General features: G+C 43.4%; 2 protein-coding genes across 7 annotated transcripts in view; one reads left to right on the top strand and one right to left on the bottom strand.

Moving 5' to 3' along the window:
* Window positions 1-4,391: 4,391 nt before the first annotated feature.
* Window positions 4,392-16,208, top strand: part of CDK6 (cyclin dependent kinase 6) — a 245,799-nt gene continuing 233,982 nt past the window's right edge. Inside the window, exons 1-2 of one of the 5 annotated variants that reach the window (XM_077856956.1) lie at window positions 4,392-4,590; window positions 7,429-8,020. In XM_077856956.1, the coding sequence (XP_077713082.1) occupies window positions 7,788-8,020 (233 nt within the window). In that variant the 5' untranslated portion in view covers window positions 4,392-4,590; window positions 7,429-7,787. Of the gene's footprint in view, window positions 4,591-5,834; window positions 6,082-6,118; window positions 7,318-7,428; window positions 8,021-16,208 lie in introns of those variants that run through there. The other 4 variants (XM_077856958.1, XM_077856959.1, XM_077856955.1 and 1 more) reach the window with 4 other exon arrangements.
* On the bottom strand, window positions 5,224-8,074 carry LOC144288921 (uncharacterized). 2 transcript variants are annotated; one of them, XM_077856961.1, is made up of 3 exons: window positions 6,682-8,074; window positions 5,950-6,166; window positions 5,224-5,550 (listed from the first exon to the last, which is right to left on the bottom strand). In XM_077856961.1, exon 1 carries the CDS (start codon window positions 7,787-7,789, stop codon window positions 7,073-7,075), a length of 717 nt encoding a protein of 238 aa, XP_077713087.1. In that variant the 5' UTR covers window positions 7,790-8,074; the 3' UTR covers window positions 5,224-5,550; window positions 5,950-6,166; window positions 6,682-7,072. The 2 variants fall into 2 exon arrangements, with proteins under 2 accessions (XP_077713087.1, XP_077713086.1); XM_077856960.1 differs by having other exon boundaries at window positions 5,950-8,074.

Raw genomic sequence — 16,208 nt, forward strand, 5'->3', positions numbered from 1 at the left:
GGAATGAAGAGTATAAAGCCAACTTTCCCATTGACTAACATTTATTGGACATAAAATAGTTGCCAGTTACTGTAATAGGTATTGAGCACAGTAAGATCTAGGTAGCTGAACACATTTATAGCAGGGTTTAAAAATCAGATTCTCCCTTCAATTTATGAAAAAAATATCTGATCCACAGAGCTATGCTATTATATACTTTCTTCTAGAAATCCAAAGAACCCTGCAAAGAATTCCTTTCTATATTATTTTTAGGAAAAATCCATAACGAGACAAGGTAAAATAGTTACATGAATATAGACACATACATTATATAATCTCATTTAATAAGACAGATTTCAATGCACAATAGGTGTTCATTCTAGAAGAATTAGGTTGCATGGATCCTCTATATTAGAGCCGTGAGGCTGCATCTCTTGGTTCCAGGACCTTGGTTCCAGGCAGTATTTCCTTTACTTGCCCCTGCTGTCAGGCCATTCACAGAAGTTTCTCCTAGGTGACTTCCTTTGTCCTTCCTCCTACCTCCCAGATCGCACTTTATCATGATTTACCGCCACTGACTGTGTCCTACCTTCTCTGCTTCATCTGAACAGTCTATCTAAAACGTGAGTGCACCGTTTAGCTCAACCAAAGGCAGCTATGGCGACACAATTGTTAGGCCATGTGTACAGTTAAGATGCAAGTATTATCTTAGAAAAGAAATGTTAGAAGTCAGTGAAAACGATAGGACGCTATACATCGAAAGGAAATGTAGGTGTTTCAATGTGATTATCATCATCTTTTATATTTCCACGGTTATTTTTCTGACTATTCAGAATACTAATATAGATGATGAAAGGAACTTAAGAACACATTTTGAACATGTCACGACGGTATGCTAAGAACATACAAGTATTCACACACACACTAAGCAAAAAGAAGATATAGGAATGTCTATCAAAAGGGGAAAAAAGGAAATATGATGACAATTATACAAATATGAACATAGTACTGACATGTTGTACAGGGAGCACAGGGATAATTATAGAGCACTAGAACCCATGAAAACGGAAAGTTTCAAAAAAATAATAATGTCTTGTTTTTTCTTCTTAAATTTATAAGCTACCACCTGATATACTTTTTCCCCTCAGGCAAGTATCAACATCTTTGCAAGTTTCACTGCCTCAATGTAATACACTAAATCACATGCAACAAAAAAAGAGAAAACCCCAGGTCATTTCGAAATTGACAGGAAGTAATTTATTTAGAAGATTGAATTTAAAAAATCATTTAAATGAAAATTTTACAATTCAAAAAGTTGGTAGTACAATTGAGTTTTCCTAATATATTTAGTAAATTTTCAATATTTTAAGGGAAAACCTAAGAAAATATCTTGGAAATGCCTGAGGAAGAAAGAATGCATTAAAATGTACTGCATTACATTATACTATTTTTGTTAAACTTAAAGTTTTTCATAGTAATTACTCAACAATGATAATATTTACATACTCATATAAATCAAGTTAAAGATAAGGGTAACTGATTTTAAAGTTATTAAACCAGAGAAGTTGTTTTTTTTTTTTGTTTTTGTTTTTTAATCAGAGCAATAAACAGGAGATCTTTACACACTAAAAGGATACATTTACATGGACCGCCAATCAAAATTACTGGGTAGTATATAGCAAAACCTTATTTCCGAGTTTCTGGAAAATGTGTTTCATAAATTCAAATAGCCAATATAAATCAGAGATGGTTGAGAATTAGATGTACATTATAAAATTACTAATTTTAAATAAGTTACTCATTCCTTAAACAAGATTACAAATCATAGACTAGAACTTTAAATTTTATTTTTATTTTAGAGAAAAACATAGTTTATAGATATTGATATAAAGTGTTCACATATAGAATGCACTTCTTATATGGCACTAGAAAAACTTTCAGTACAAGCTACAATATCATATTTGAAGATAAATCCATGAGGTGTAATTTTTAAAACCCTGTACGATGATTTGCAAATTTAGGATATCAGATATGTGGGATGCAAATCATTATTCTTGAATGCTCTGTATTCATTCATAAAAGACTCCTAAACAAAGGAGTCGGAATTTGGTTCACAGTTTATAAACTTTGCACAAATTTTGTTATGATAACCTGTTACCTACAGAGGAAGTTATCCATAAACAAAAACAATCTGGTATTTACTAATTTTACACAATCCACTGTAAAACTTCCTGGTCTAAGGCTTTAGCCAACTGGGATTTCATATGAACCATAACCAGAGATAGTGAACAGTGATAAATTAACAGTATCAGAGAAAGCAGATGACATAAAAAGAGTTAACACTCAGCATATATCATTAAAAACTTTTTTCTTTTCTTTTCTTTTTTTTTTTTTTTACCTTGTACAAGTGATCTAGTGATCTAAATCATGGAATCTCAAATCTATCTTTGGTTGTTGTCAAATTCAGTAGTTAAAAATGCAACCCAGTGTAGAAAAGACACTTTTCTGTTAATTTTAAAGACATTTATGGCTTACTATTTTTTAAACAAATTATTTACCCAAATAAATTCTTGCAGTCATTTGCTGGTTCCTATGACTATTTATTGACAATTATTTCTAAATTACATAAATGTGTAAATCACCAGCAAGTAAATCTTGTTTTAAAAATCATTGATAAATGTAGCAATTATAAAAAATGTAAGAGTCTCATTTGCATCTCTGGTTTAAAGTCTAATTAGTGATTTGTACTGAACCAATATTTTTCATAAATACAAAATCTAAATTTGTTTTCTTAAGTCTATATGGTTTATGAGTTTATAGATACCTTTACAAATTTTGTTCAGAAATTGAATTTTAGAAGACATGCTTCTAAACACAAAATGTATTTTATGAATTATCTTAAGCATAAAAAAACACAAATATCCACTTTTATCATTCAAGAACAAATTACTATAATGTATTATAAAATATTTCCTAATGAAAATGCAAAAATTTTAATTTGCCTAACCTGTTACTTCACACTGTAGTTGGAATTAATTTTATAAGGGCGAAATTTTGATTTACTCTGACATTGGGCAACATGGTTTAATTCAAAAAGTCAAAAAATTTATTGAGGTTAATATTTCCAATTCAAACAGTATTTCGCTGGATTTCAGTTCTTCTAGAGATCTGAAATAAATAAATGTTTTAACTTTGCTTTAAGATGTTTAAAAGGGTTTCAAGTATTCTACAGATACAGACTTTAGAGAACACTGGATTCTTAAAAAAACAAAACAAAACAAAAAAAAAAACAGCTTTTTTGGGGGGAGGATTTACTCCTTTGCAGGGTCTTGAGGACTTTTTTTTTTGTCCAAAATCTCATTTTCACCTGCAATAATTGTATTCAGGTTTTCTCAGCAGGTAAAGTATACATTCTTACAAGGTTTCAAATTTCAGAATTCCAATAATGCATTTAAACTGAGCACCCACTGAATCACGTTCTCTTCTCTTTGTTTGGGGTGTGTGTGTGTGTGTGTGTATCCATTATCTTGCAGTTCTGATATTTATATTAAATTTTAGTCTTTTTAGCTCCCCAGAAACACCTTAGTGAACCCTTAGCAATTGCTAACCACTTAATAATTGTGAACCCGCGAGCCCCTTCAAGTACGTCGTTAACCACAGAGTGCCTGACAATTTCCAAATCCTATCCTCTGTCCAAAAGGAAAAGATAGGGCTTTGTGAGGCCGAAAGGAAGCGAAGGAAAACAAAACAAATGTAGCTCATGCTGAAAGTGAAAAGTGCTTGGACAGATTAGTATTTTCTTTTCTGCAAGGCGCCCTGCCAGACTTTTTTTTTTTTTTTTTTTAAATAGAGAAGAGTTATTTTTTTGGTCTGATTTTTCAGTTTCTTGGAAAGTGTTGGTCTTTCCCACCCCCACCGGCCCCTCATAATTATGGTTGGTTGTTTTGTGTTTTTCCCACCCGGCCACATCACAGCCTGCTGGTCCCCCCGCCTCACTCTGTCAAAACCCCAACTCCCGGCGACCCTGGGTTTGGAAACTCCGCGGACTCCCGACGACACGTCCCACTCTCCCTCTCACGCCTCGTATTTTAGTTGCAAGATCCCTCGCTCCAGTTGCAGCGAAAGCCGGAAATTTTCATTTAACTGCCCCCCCCCCCCGCCGCCCTCCCGCCCCCCACTCGGAGCCGAGCGTTGGGGAGTGGAGACCCGGAGCACAGCCGGGCTCGCCGCCTCCCCTCTCTCCGGAAGGCTTTAATTTGCACACTTGCTTGCCTCGGCGCAGCGAGCCCCTAGCCCCGTCGCCGCCTCCGGGTGGGTCTCGGGCAGAGTCGGCCTGGGGGGGGGGGGGGCGCCCCCACCCCGGCTCGCCCCTAGCCCCGGCCCGCGCCCCGCAGCCCCCGGCCGCCCCCAGCGTGCGGCGCGGGCGGCGCCCTCCGCCGTGCCTCCGCCGTCCCTCCGCCCTCCGCCGCTGTGCCCACCCCTTCGCGGGAGAGAGCGCCGCTGCCTCCTTCCTCCGAGCCGGTTACCTGCTCGGCGCGCGGTGGACACGTGCGGAGGTCGCACAGACACTCGCAGCCCTCCCCGGAGGCCCGACGCGGCCGGGCCCCTCAGGTGAGGAGCAGTGCGGTCGGGTGGGCGGGCTGCGGGGTGGGGGGTCCCCGGGGGAGATTCGGGAGCTTGGCCGGGGTCGGAAGCGGGGGTGTGGGTGGAGGTGACTGTGGTGGGGGGTGTACGTCTTCGGAATCGGCTGTAGTTAACCCCTTACGACCCGAGGCGGGCTAGGGATGGGGACCAGTCCTGGGGAGTTAGAGGACTCTCTCCTAATCTGGCGAGGGAAGGACATCCCATACCAGGGACACCCCCCAACACTAAGATCCGGTGCTGCTCCCACACAGCCGTGCGCGCAAACACCCACGCACTCATCAGGCTCCTTAAAGCGGAATATAAACTCCGCTCGGACCCTCAGAGAATAATCTACCCTTTAGAGTTTAAAATGCACTGCCTCGGGGGGGACTCCATGCGGGACACTGTGCTTCCGTGCCCCACATTCATTTCCCCACCGGAGCTCACTCTCCAGCTCGCGGAGGTGTGGGTGTGGCCTCCACCTTCTCCACCACGAGATCAATGTTAACGCAGGCTTCTTGCTGGAACCCCCTCCCCTGCGGGGGTGTTATGCACACTTAGAGGAGTGCACGCAGGCGGCCAGTGCACGGGCTTGGAGCCCCACAAGGACGCACGTTGGCGTTTAGCTTCCCAGTTTACTTTTATTAATTTGCAGTATCCGAGTTAGAACGCACACCCCGCGGTGAGCAGCGCCGGGCCCCGCAGCGCGCCCCACAGCGTGCACGTGGGGCTCATCTGCGTGTGCGCACACGCGGGAGTCGTGGTCCCCGTGCGGCCTCTTGTCGCTGCGCTGGTGGCGACCCTTGCGGTGCTTGGCAGGCTTCGGGAGAGGCACATGAAGGATTTCATTGAGTGTGAAGACAGAGAGCAGAGACAGAAAGCAGAAGGAGGCGGCTGCAGCCTTTGTAGTCGCGGAGGAATGCGGAAATGTTGAAGCACTATGTCAAACTTTTTTGAAATGGGGTCAAGTCACATTCAGCCAGCGTGGGAAAGCAACAACAACAACAAAAAAAAGTGGAGGAGAGGGGGGGAAAAGGCACTGTTGCTCCCGTTTCTCTCCGCCGGAGCCGACCGTCCGGGGAGCGGGGGGGAGGGGGGAGCCTGGGCGGGCGGTGCGGGGCCGGGCGGGGGCAGCGGGCGCAGCTCCCTGCGGGGGTGGGACGTCCGCGGCGCTGCCGGAGCTGCTGAGCCTCCGGTCGGACTGCGGCGGGGAGGGGGATGCGGGAGGGGCGGGCGGGCGGCGCGGCCGGCGGCTCCGCGGCTACCTGTGTGGCCCTAGGCCTGGCTCGGACCCCCGCGCAGGCTCTTGGGGGGCTCAGTCCTTTCTCCCCCGGGACTCGCCTTTACCTTTTAAGGAGAGCTTTGAATGGAGTGTGAGGGGCCCTGCGCTCGCTGCGGTCCCCTCTGCCAGCACGCCGTGGGGATCGCGCCATTTGTTTAACTCCTGGCAGGAGGCGAGCGGCCGGCGGTGCGGGGCAGGTAATTCCGAGGTGTCCCGGGGATTCCAGACACGCGGCCGCCGTGGCGAATGTACCGCCGAGGCCGCGGCGGCCCTGGATTACGACTGAATGGGGAGGGGAAAGCGTGTCCCTACCCTGCCTCCCCACCCCCGCACTGTGTGGTGCGGAGGGCCCCGAGCGGGGTCGGGGGGTCGGGGGGCGCGTTTGGCCCCTGCCTGATGAGACCAGGCCTCGAGCGGAGGGAGGAATGGAGCAGCCACCTCTGCAACTTCAGATCCAGAAGATCTGGAGAAGTTCCAGGGAGTGGGGAAAGGTTCGGAGTCCCGGCGCCTAGGGCGCAGCCCCTTCTCTCTCACCCCCGAGGCTTGGCATTTACTCCTCCCACCCCCAACCTTTTTAAGAGGAGGTTGGGTTTTGATGAGGTTGAAATTAGTTGAGGATTTCAGGGCGAGTCGCGGTTACGCTACCTTCCTCCCGCAGTTACTCTCTCAGGAGATGACAAGCCAAAGTGCGACGAATAACCCGTCCTCCCACCCTTACGGTCCTTTGGGCGACTCCCCCCTCTGGGGCCCCACCGCTCCTCCACTCCCGAGTAGCGGGAGCCCCAGCCCTCCCCGACCTCATGGGTTTCCACCAGGGAGGTCCTCCGAGTCGGAGGAAGAATTTCGTTTCCAGTCCAGACTTCTTTACCCCAAAAAGACCATTTGTGTGTGCAAGTCGTTTTTAAATGTCTCCTCGCAGAAAAACTGAAAGTAGAAAGAAAGGAAGCAATTTCCCAGCAGATGTCTGACCACCCCTCCTCGCACACTCCCAGCATCGGGTTACAGGGTCCCGGGAGCCCCCACCCACATTCGGCAGCCCCACACGGGTGGACCCACAGCCCCTCCACGGCAGCTTGGGCACAACCCCCGAAAGCCCCACGGCACCCCGGAGCCCCTCTCCCTGCACGCCCAGGCCCGGGGGGGGGGCGGGGTGGGTAGCAGTGCAACACAATGATGTAGGGATAAATATTAAGCCGTGACATTGACGTGCCCGGCACCTCCCCTCCCCCGCGCTCCCGGCACACTCTGGGCTGCTCGGCACGCCCCCTCCCGTTCCACTGCGTCCCGCGCCGCGCGCTCATCCCCGAGGGGCCCCTGCAACCTCTCTGCGCGAAGACGGCTCCAGCTCTGCAGGGAAAGAAAAGTAACTTCGCTTTTCTCGGAGGAACCAGGAAGGATTAAGCAGCCTGGGAGAGGGCAGGAGCGCGCCGAGGGTAGCGATGGGGGCTCTATGGAGTAGGAGGAGGGGAGTCTGCGGGAACTCGGAGGAAGGCGCCCGGGATGTCTGATTGCACTTTTTCTTGTCCTCCCGTCTCTTCTTTTAGGTGGAAGGCTTGTGGACTGAGACGCGCAGGGGTAGAGACTATGTAATCGCTTCGGTGTCTGTGCAGAGGACTGCGCTTCGGGGAGGGAAGAGGAGGGATCGGCTCGCTCCTTGGCGACTCGGCAGGCGGAGTTTCGCGGCGGCACCGGGGTTGCGCCCGCCCGCGGGGAGGTCGCTCCATCCAGCCCCAGCGGCCGCGAGAACCCGAGCGCCGGAGCGCGGTAGTCGGCGGGGGCGAGGGCGAGGGCGAGCGAGACCGAGCTCCGGGGCGCGAGGGAGCGGGCCAGGGAGTCCCGGAGGCGAGCCGAGCGCGCCCCCCGCCCGCCCCAGCGGTGCCGCGCCGGGCGGCGTCCGGGCGGCATGGAGAAGGACGGCCTGAGCCGCGCGGACCAGCAGTACGAGTGCGTGGCGGAGATCGGGGAGGGTGCCTACGGGAAGGTGTTCAAGGCCCGGGACCTGAAGAACGGAGGCCGTTTCGTGGCGCTGAAGCGCGTGCGGGTGCAGACGGGCGAGGAGGGCATGCCGCTCTCCACCATCCGCGAGGTGGCGGTGCTGAGGCACCTGGAGACCTTCGAGCACCCCAACGTGGTCAGGTGAGCGGGGGAGCGGCGCCCGCGCCGTCGGAGGCCGCGCGTGCCCGGGGAGGACCCGGGAGCCGCGGGGCGCGGGGGGCGCGGGGCGCGGGGGGCGGGGGGCGGGGGGGCGGCCGGGGAGGCACGGCCCGACCCGCTGCCCTCACCCAGCGAGAGAAAGTTTTGTCGACAGAGCCGCAGGCCGGAGCCGGCGACCTTGCCAGACCGCGAGCAGAAAGACGAGTCAGGAAATGTGACCTGCGCAGGCTTCCCCGCCGCGGTGCAAGTTCTGTCTTCTCCCTGCTGTCCCCGCAGGGGGGTCCGGGAAGTTGGGAGCCTCGTAGGGAACGAGCCGACCCGAGACGTGCCCTGCCAGCCCCCCTCGTACTTTCCCTGGCCACTGGGGAATTTTTGAAAGGCTGAGAATAAAGAGAAGTGGCAGGAGGTGATGAGAACTGGTAGGATGAGACCCTTCCTCGTGGAGCCTGGTATAAATAAAGTTTGAAAAACGTAGAGACGTAAGACTATTCTTGCCGATGACGTCGTTTTTCTTACTGAAGTTCTAGAATGATAAATAAGCGTCCAACAGGGTCGCCTACAAAGTTTCTGCCACAAAAGTTGCCTATTTGTGTATGACTTTACGTCTCCGAGGTGCATAGTTTTCAGAAGTGGTGATGTGTGACTCTAAGATGTGGAGTCTTCAGATTCTAAGTGTTCTCCGTTTGCTTTTTCTGGAGGGGATGTGGAAAGTGGATGAAAAGACCGCATTTCTTAAAGCCTCTCCTGTGTGGTAACCAGTAATTAAACTAAAGTGTGTGTGACTAGGATAATGGTGTTTTCTTAGTGATCCTGGAATTTCCCCATTGTGTGGTTGACATTGTGTGGTGTGTCATGCTTTTCTTTTCTAAACAAATATACGTAGTTTTAAGTAGAAGAGGAATGCACAGAAACTTCTGCCAGTTCTGGTGTGATTTTACTTATCTCAACTCTTAAGATAGTGTGTTTGAAAAAGGAAATCTTGAGGTGTTCTTTCTGTCTTCTCATCTCTCTGAGGAGTCTGTTCCAACACATGCCTACTGTGTGCGCTGTGGATGAAAGTATGTTAATAAGCACAGCTAAATATTTTTGTAAAAAGTCAAACAATTTAACATTAGTCATCAAAGTCAAGAGACCCAACACTGACCTTTGAAATACCAAGACCTCTAGAGACACAGAGCCCAAATGTCTTACCAGATCTTCCTGGGAGGTTTTGACTTGTCTCCCCTTATCCTGTGTGATTTGTGTGGTGCTTTGTTCCCAACACAGTGAGACTAGGCTAGAAGGCTGCAAAGAATCACAAATACATAAATAAGGTAGTGAATAGCTATGAAAATAGGACCCCCATTATACTTCTGCTTTAGCCAGTAAAAGACAGGGGATGAAGGATAATGAGGCCAGGAGAATGAGTGTTTTAAGGAAGATGGAATTAAACATAAGAGCAGTAGATAACGTTTTGTGTGTGTTTTCTTTGTTGAAAACCAAGAAAAGCTCTTCCTGCGAGCCTTTGTGATAATTGGAGGGAAAAGGAGAGAGTACATTTGGGCCCCTGTAACTTAGTCATCTTCCTGGAGGAATCACCTAGGTGCTTCCCAAAGGATAAATTCTACTCCTAGAATTTCAGGAGTGTGTCCAATTAAGGACCATTACATGTAGATAAATTTTTAAAAAATACTGTCCTTCCAACATAGAGATGTCACAGAGGCACCCCTGTGTAATACTATTTTTTACAAGGACTATCCCTATAACAGGATGGGTTTTGCCGTTGAGTTTGATTTTGACTAACCCATCCTTATACTCTTGATTTATCCTCTTGAAATTGGTTTGTCTTTAGAGATTTCTAACTGACCCATGACTTGGATTCTGTACTGAGAAATTTCAGGAGACTACTTATAAATTCAAGACAAAGTTATCTAAAGGTTTTTTAAAGAGCTTATTTTTATGGGTTAAGTGGTAATGACGGTGCCTACCTCTCAGGAGTTGTGAGGAAAAGCTGAGACAGAGTATATGAGAGTACTTTGTAATTTTAAAAATGCTTCAAATGTCCAAGTATTATATGTTTCCATGCTGACTCGTGGGGCTCTCGCCTCCAAACAAGCTCCTAGTAAAGCATCAGTTCCCCTGACCTTTTCTATAGAACAAATCATCCCAGACGTTACAGGGTCTGGAACCAAGAAGGTACTTGGGTGTAGTGAGCCTGTGGTTTGTCAGAAAAGACCATCAGTCATATGCCATGAAATTCAGTGACACTTGAGAAGAGTATTGATGATGTCATCTTCATGAGCTATGTATCTCCATTCCATTTGGTTTCCTTCCTGTTTATTCTCTTCAGCCTCTGCTTTGGGGCACTCATTGGTCCCCATGACCTGCTTAACTAGACTAAGAATTCAGGATTTTGAAGGTTGCTAATATTTGTTCAGAGAGGGTCAGAATCAAGGATAGGTGACAATGCTTCTTTTCTTTCCAAGGGAAGAGTTGTCACAGTTGGACACCCCCCATACCTGTGACGTATTGGTGTGCCCCACAGGACCAGTTTTACAGCGCTGTGGCTGGTTCTCTAAAGGCTTCTTAAAAGGACAGATGTCTTTGTAAGTGCCTTCAAGTCATAAGTAATTGATCATAATTATAGGCCCTTCCCACAGGTAGTTAAGCCTCTAAGCTTGCAGGAGCATAATAAACATATTAGTTTTTTCAAAAGTTTAAGATTTAATTTTGATGGATTTGCCAGAGAGGCTGACTTGTTATTGCTGGCACTGGCATCGCCTGTATGCACAGGGGTAATGACTTGAAATTCTTGTTTACCCGTGCTTGATGTATCCCAGGCCTGGGCTTGATCAGCCAGTCAATGTCTAGCATGTAAATTTACTTTTATTTTACAGTTGGTAATCCCCAATCCTAGAACCTTTGCCAGAATCCGACTTCTGTGTGAACCTATATTGGAGCTTCTGCACTCCACAAAGGAATCCTGTTTTAGCTTCTGAACTCAGTATATATATATATATATATGTATATATATATATCGGTAGATAAAATGTTTTATCAGCATCCTGTTGATTGACCAAATATTTAATGATGGCTTATTATGTACCAGACCCTGCTAGGAACTGGGGATTCGTTAATGAACAAGTCAGAAAAAGTCTCCATACTTGTAGAACTTACTTTGTAATAAGATGAGTAGTTCTTTCTTCTCTTTAAAAATTCACTTCTCTTTATTTCCATGGGCTTGATGTGCTATGTTTAGCCTAACTAGTTTTATGGAGCAACTAGTATTTATGATAATTTGGTTACCAGGAATTTGCTGATTAAGTAAGATAACCAAAACACTAATCAGAGTCATATGCTTTTTGAAGCATTAGGGAGAGACATACAAATAGATTTCTACATGATGATACTGACATGTAACTAATAGATACGAACATTTGGGCTTTGCATATTTAAGAAGGTTTTAGGAAGGACCTACTTTTTAAAAACGGTGGAGTTAGGTTCTGGGAAAGATACCTGGGTAAATCACACCTACTTCCCTCAAGTAGTTCCCCCTCACTGTGTTTGAATGAATAAGATGATCACTGAACCTTGATAGGCGACAGTGTTGTATCATTACAAAGATACTGGTAAGCGCTACCAGCATTGTCCCCAGGGATTAGATTTATTAGTGCAATTCAAATCAAGTACTGGTTCAGAAATTAAAACGAATGGCATTTCTAAGTAAGTTAAACTTATGATACCTAAATATGTTAAATTATCGTTGGCATATTTAATCACTGCTTTAAAAAAGAAAACAACCAAAAAAATAAAATAAAATCCACGCAGCTCAATGATTATTATTCAAGGAGAGTTTTCCAGATTTTTATTTTTAAAGATCTCAGTAACATATAACATAAAAAGAATATAAAAATATTATTTTCTCTAGGAAAACCGAATCATGGCATATTATTTGAGGTAGCATAAAGCTGAATCCTTAGGTGGGTTTGCTCATGGGAATCCTGAATAAAAGTATTATTTTGTGGGTGAAGGATATGTTCATTAGGATTTGTTTTAGTGAAAGCAGGAAAAACAGGGGTTTAATTTTCTTTTTTTAAGTTTTGGTATGTTACAAGTGTGCTTGGCCCTTCATTCTCTAAGAGTTCCTTGAGAAGTTTCCAGTTTATCAGGGTTCTTTAATACATTTTCACAATTATGTTCTGCCCATTCTTTGTTCCTGCTGAAGAACTAGATAAAGCTAAATTGTTGGCATTGCACTTGAATCCTTTTACATAATTGTTATCACCCTGGAATTATTAGAATGTCTCTATTAAGGAAGAAATGGCTTATAGAAGGGAAACTTGTATAAACTTGAACATCTCTTGGTCTATTTCCCTATGTTTAAGACATGGACAAGTGAATATCAATGAAAACAGACTCTTTGTTAAGAGGAAATTATCTGTTGTGTTTTGTTTTTTGTTTTTTTTAACACCTCACTATCAGTGATTCCTAGGGAATGTTCTTTCAGATTGAAATATCTGATGGTTACATATGTCATTTCAGACTCCTGGGCATTAGAGTTGGAAAGACTTTGGAAGTCTTTTAGCCCTTTTATGTTATACGTAAAGAAATAAAGTTTAGAGGTCAAGCAACGTGTCTGTCATGCCATTTTTAAGTTGTTTACTTGTTCTAAAATCTGAGTGGCAGTTTTTTAAAAAATTCTTTTTGTTTGTTTGATGGAAGAAGTTAAAGCGAATACCTTTCTAGTTTGGGAAAAATGAACTATGTGTAGACAAAGATGATGGTTTGCCAGGAATAAGTGACATATCACTTCAGGAAATTCCTGAAATCTGTGGTATTCCCTGCTAAGTTTATCTGTAAAAAGTGTGATGATTATCCATTAAGTTAAAAAAAAAAAAAAGATTATCCATTAAGTTCTGCCTTGGAAGAATTGGAATAATAACTATGATCACATAAACAGCTGCGGTTAAAAAGTAATATGTTAATATACTTAAATAAGTAATAATAGTGAATTCATTTTAGACAAAACAATAGGAAAAATATAAATGCTCATCTGATAAATGAACTGTTAAATAACGTGGCTCTGGTATCTACTACCCATATAATGAAATAAACATTAAAGTACTTGAAAATCAGGCAACATAACAATCTCTAGGTACATAAGCAAATATGGTACTACTGCTTCTTGAAGAACTAATCATACTATTGCTATATTTGTCACGAGATTCAGGTGAACTTATCTTCCTAGGAAGGAAATTGTGAACTTCTTGGTGTAATAGAACATGGCAGAAAAGAAATCTGGGTGCAGGAGGTTTGGTAATAGGACAAGATAGTGTGTGTATGTTGGGCTTTGTCCAAGGGCCAAAAGGCACCGTTGAAAGTGGGTACTGGTGGTTGGTAACAAGCATGCCTACATAAAGGTCATCATTTGTGTAATGATCTAATAATGCTAAGTCTGCTGAGGCAGATAGGTCAGCGATCGGAGGAGTTTTATAAGAGACACTGGGCAGTTGTTTAGAATATCACCAGTTTGCTGCCATACTTGATCTCGTTTTACCATCTCCACATGGAGTTCTCTAATAGGTGAAGTGAAAGTACCTTAAGGCATGTGGCAGAAGTCTGTGAATGTGTAGTAGTAGCCTGGGTGTCCATTTGGGATAGAATAATTATTAAACATTTAGTAGTTTACTTAAATTTGAGCAACTGTTGGCTTTGTCATTGAAGTGGCCATTTTTTTTTAAATTCTCCTTGTCTGGCTTTCCTAAAGGATTTTAATGCAGTAGAATTAGAATCATAGTATATGGATTTCTGAATTGGGAAAGGTCTTAGATACGACCTAGTTTAATTCCCTTTTAGTCTGTGTAGGAATTGTTTTGTCAATGTGTAAAACAGCTTATTTTTAGTCAACTGTTTTATTCCACGGTTATATGCATCTTCTACAATACAAATTGATACAAATTGAGGATGGCCAAGGTTCCGATGCAGGTTTATATCCAGTCTTTGCAGGACAGGATGATTAATGGTCATCGCATATCAGAAAAACACTCCCTTGGGATGTAAAAATTATTTTCAGTTTAATGATTTCATGTTTTTTCTGACTTGACTATAAGATTATATCTTTTATATGTACAAATAACACAATGTCTGTAACTATTAGTTGCCTAGTGTATATTTTCTAAATGAAGGAGAATAAGTTATAAATTCCTAAGGTGAGAACTTTTCATCTTTTTAGAGCTGCATACAGCATTAGCAAGTATCTCTGGCTAAACCCTGGGAGATTATTGGGTATTAATTGCAATGCATCTGCAACTAAGACTATTTAGTAAGAACTTTCAAATACTTATACCCATTTTTAAATTATACAAATACCTACTTTTTTGTCTTCAGTACTAGCTTTGGCTTTGATAGGATTTTCTCGTATTCCTTCTGTGCATTTGCTACATGTATTCTGCTGTGCTGGCAAGTAGACTACTTAATTTTCCCTGAATATGCTCTTTGCCATCCACCTCTGCAACTTTAATTGGGCTGATATCAGAATGTGCACTCAGTACCCTTCCCTGTACTACTGTTTTCTACCTGTTGAAATGCTACCCATCCTTCAGAGGCAAGCCCTAATGCCACCTTTTGTGTGTGTGGTCTACCCACCCCTTAATACCTACACTTGGTTAAAATTTCTATTCCCTTTGAGCCTTGGCATCTTTGGACCTCCTTTATGACAATCCATATATATCTGTCCCTTTATATTGTTTATTATATAATATATGATATTAATCTCCCCCCCCCCCCAACCACCCTCTTACGATCCTCTACCTTTCTACGTCCTAGTTATAAGCTCCTTAAGGCAGAAAGTATCTTGTGGTCATGTCCACTTGCATTCTATATCCAGTGGAAATAAAATTCATAAATGAACAAATGAATGAAATAATGGAAAAGAGGTTCAGTTATTAAGGAGGGGACCATATGGATTATTTCTCTTACATGAATGTTAATACTAAGGAGTGTCAAAAGGGAAAACAAATCAGTATATAGGATTATATATGCTTGGTTTCCTAGGAATAATGAAAAATACTGAAAAGAGAACATTTCATTTTTGTTGTACTCCAATCTATATAGTTTATATTGAAGTGAGTTTCAAAATTTAAGTAATTCCCATTATTATCTGTACATTCTTGGACTTAATTTATATACTATAATGAAGACATGAAAAAAAAAGACATGAACATTACAAAATGCACACACATTCAGTAGAAGTTGGAAATGATTTGAACATTTTTAAATATAAGAATGGAAGGTATTCTAAATACGTTTTAATCAGTTGCTTGAATTATTTTTTCCCCACTAATTTTAATATTGTTGGCTTTCTTTACTGGAAGAACTCAGGAGGAGCAAAGTTAAGGAAAATCTTCCTAATAGTTTCTAAAAGAATATCAAGATTCGGAATTCTGTTAAAACATTGTCTTCCACTCGACTTTATAATATATGTACAGAGAATTTCATTCCACCTTGACAAACTGGTAGGATTAGTTAAGTATTCTTCCAGCCAGACTAATTCCAGTTCCTCAAGACACATGTGGTTGAGGTGTGTGTGTGTGTGTGCGTGCGCATGCGTGCATGCATGCACGCACGCGCACATGGGCATATGCATGTGTATGTGTGCATATCCAGAACAGTTGAATGCAAGATCCCTAAAAGATGGGACTGTTTTCTTGTTCCTCTTTTGCTAGTGACTGGCATCTTCTAGCTCAGTATAAATATTTGTGAATGGATGGATATGTACCATCTAGGAATTCAGATTTGGCTTTTTTTAGTCAGAATTGGGTAATAATGTCTGAAAGTATATATGAGATCTGTAGCATTAAGCAAGTATTTATGGGTTATTTGTTATATTCAACATTTTGTTAAATATGATTGACCTATATCTTGAAATATTTCCCCAAAAAGTGATATTAGATCTGGAAGTTGTTTCAAAATAGACTCTAGTTAAAACAAGTTGACCATTGTTAAAGCTTGTAGAAGTTCATTTTCCTATTCTCTCTTCATTTGTATATGTTTGAAATTTTTCATCTACTAATAGTAGTAGAATACTAGAATACTTGTTCTGACTTCCTTGACCTGTTAGCTGAGTGACCTAGAGTAAATTCCTTATGTCTTTGCATTTTGGATTCCCCACCATAAAATAGGATTATTACTA

The sequence above is a fragment of the Canis aureus genome, chromosome 18, assembly GCF_053574225.1.
Source record: "Canis aureus isolate CA01 chromosome 18, VMU_Caureus_v.1.0, whole genome shotgun sequence".
NCBI classification, from domain to species: domain Eukaryota; kingdom Metazoa; phylum Chordata; class Mammalia; order Carnivora; family Canidae; genus Canis; species Canis aureus.

Excerpts from the sequence above, each read along its gene's own strand:
- LOC144288921 (XM_077856961.1), bottom strand. The coding sequence starts at position 7,789 with ATGCCGCCCGGACGCCGCCCGGCGCGGCACCGCTGGGGCGGGCGGGGG.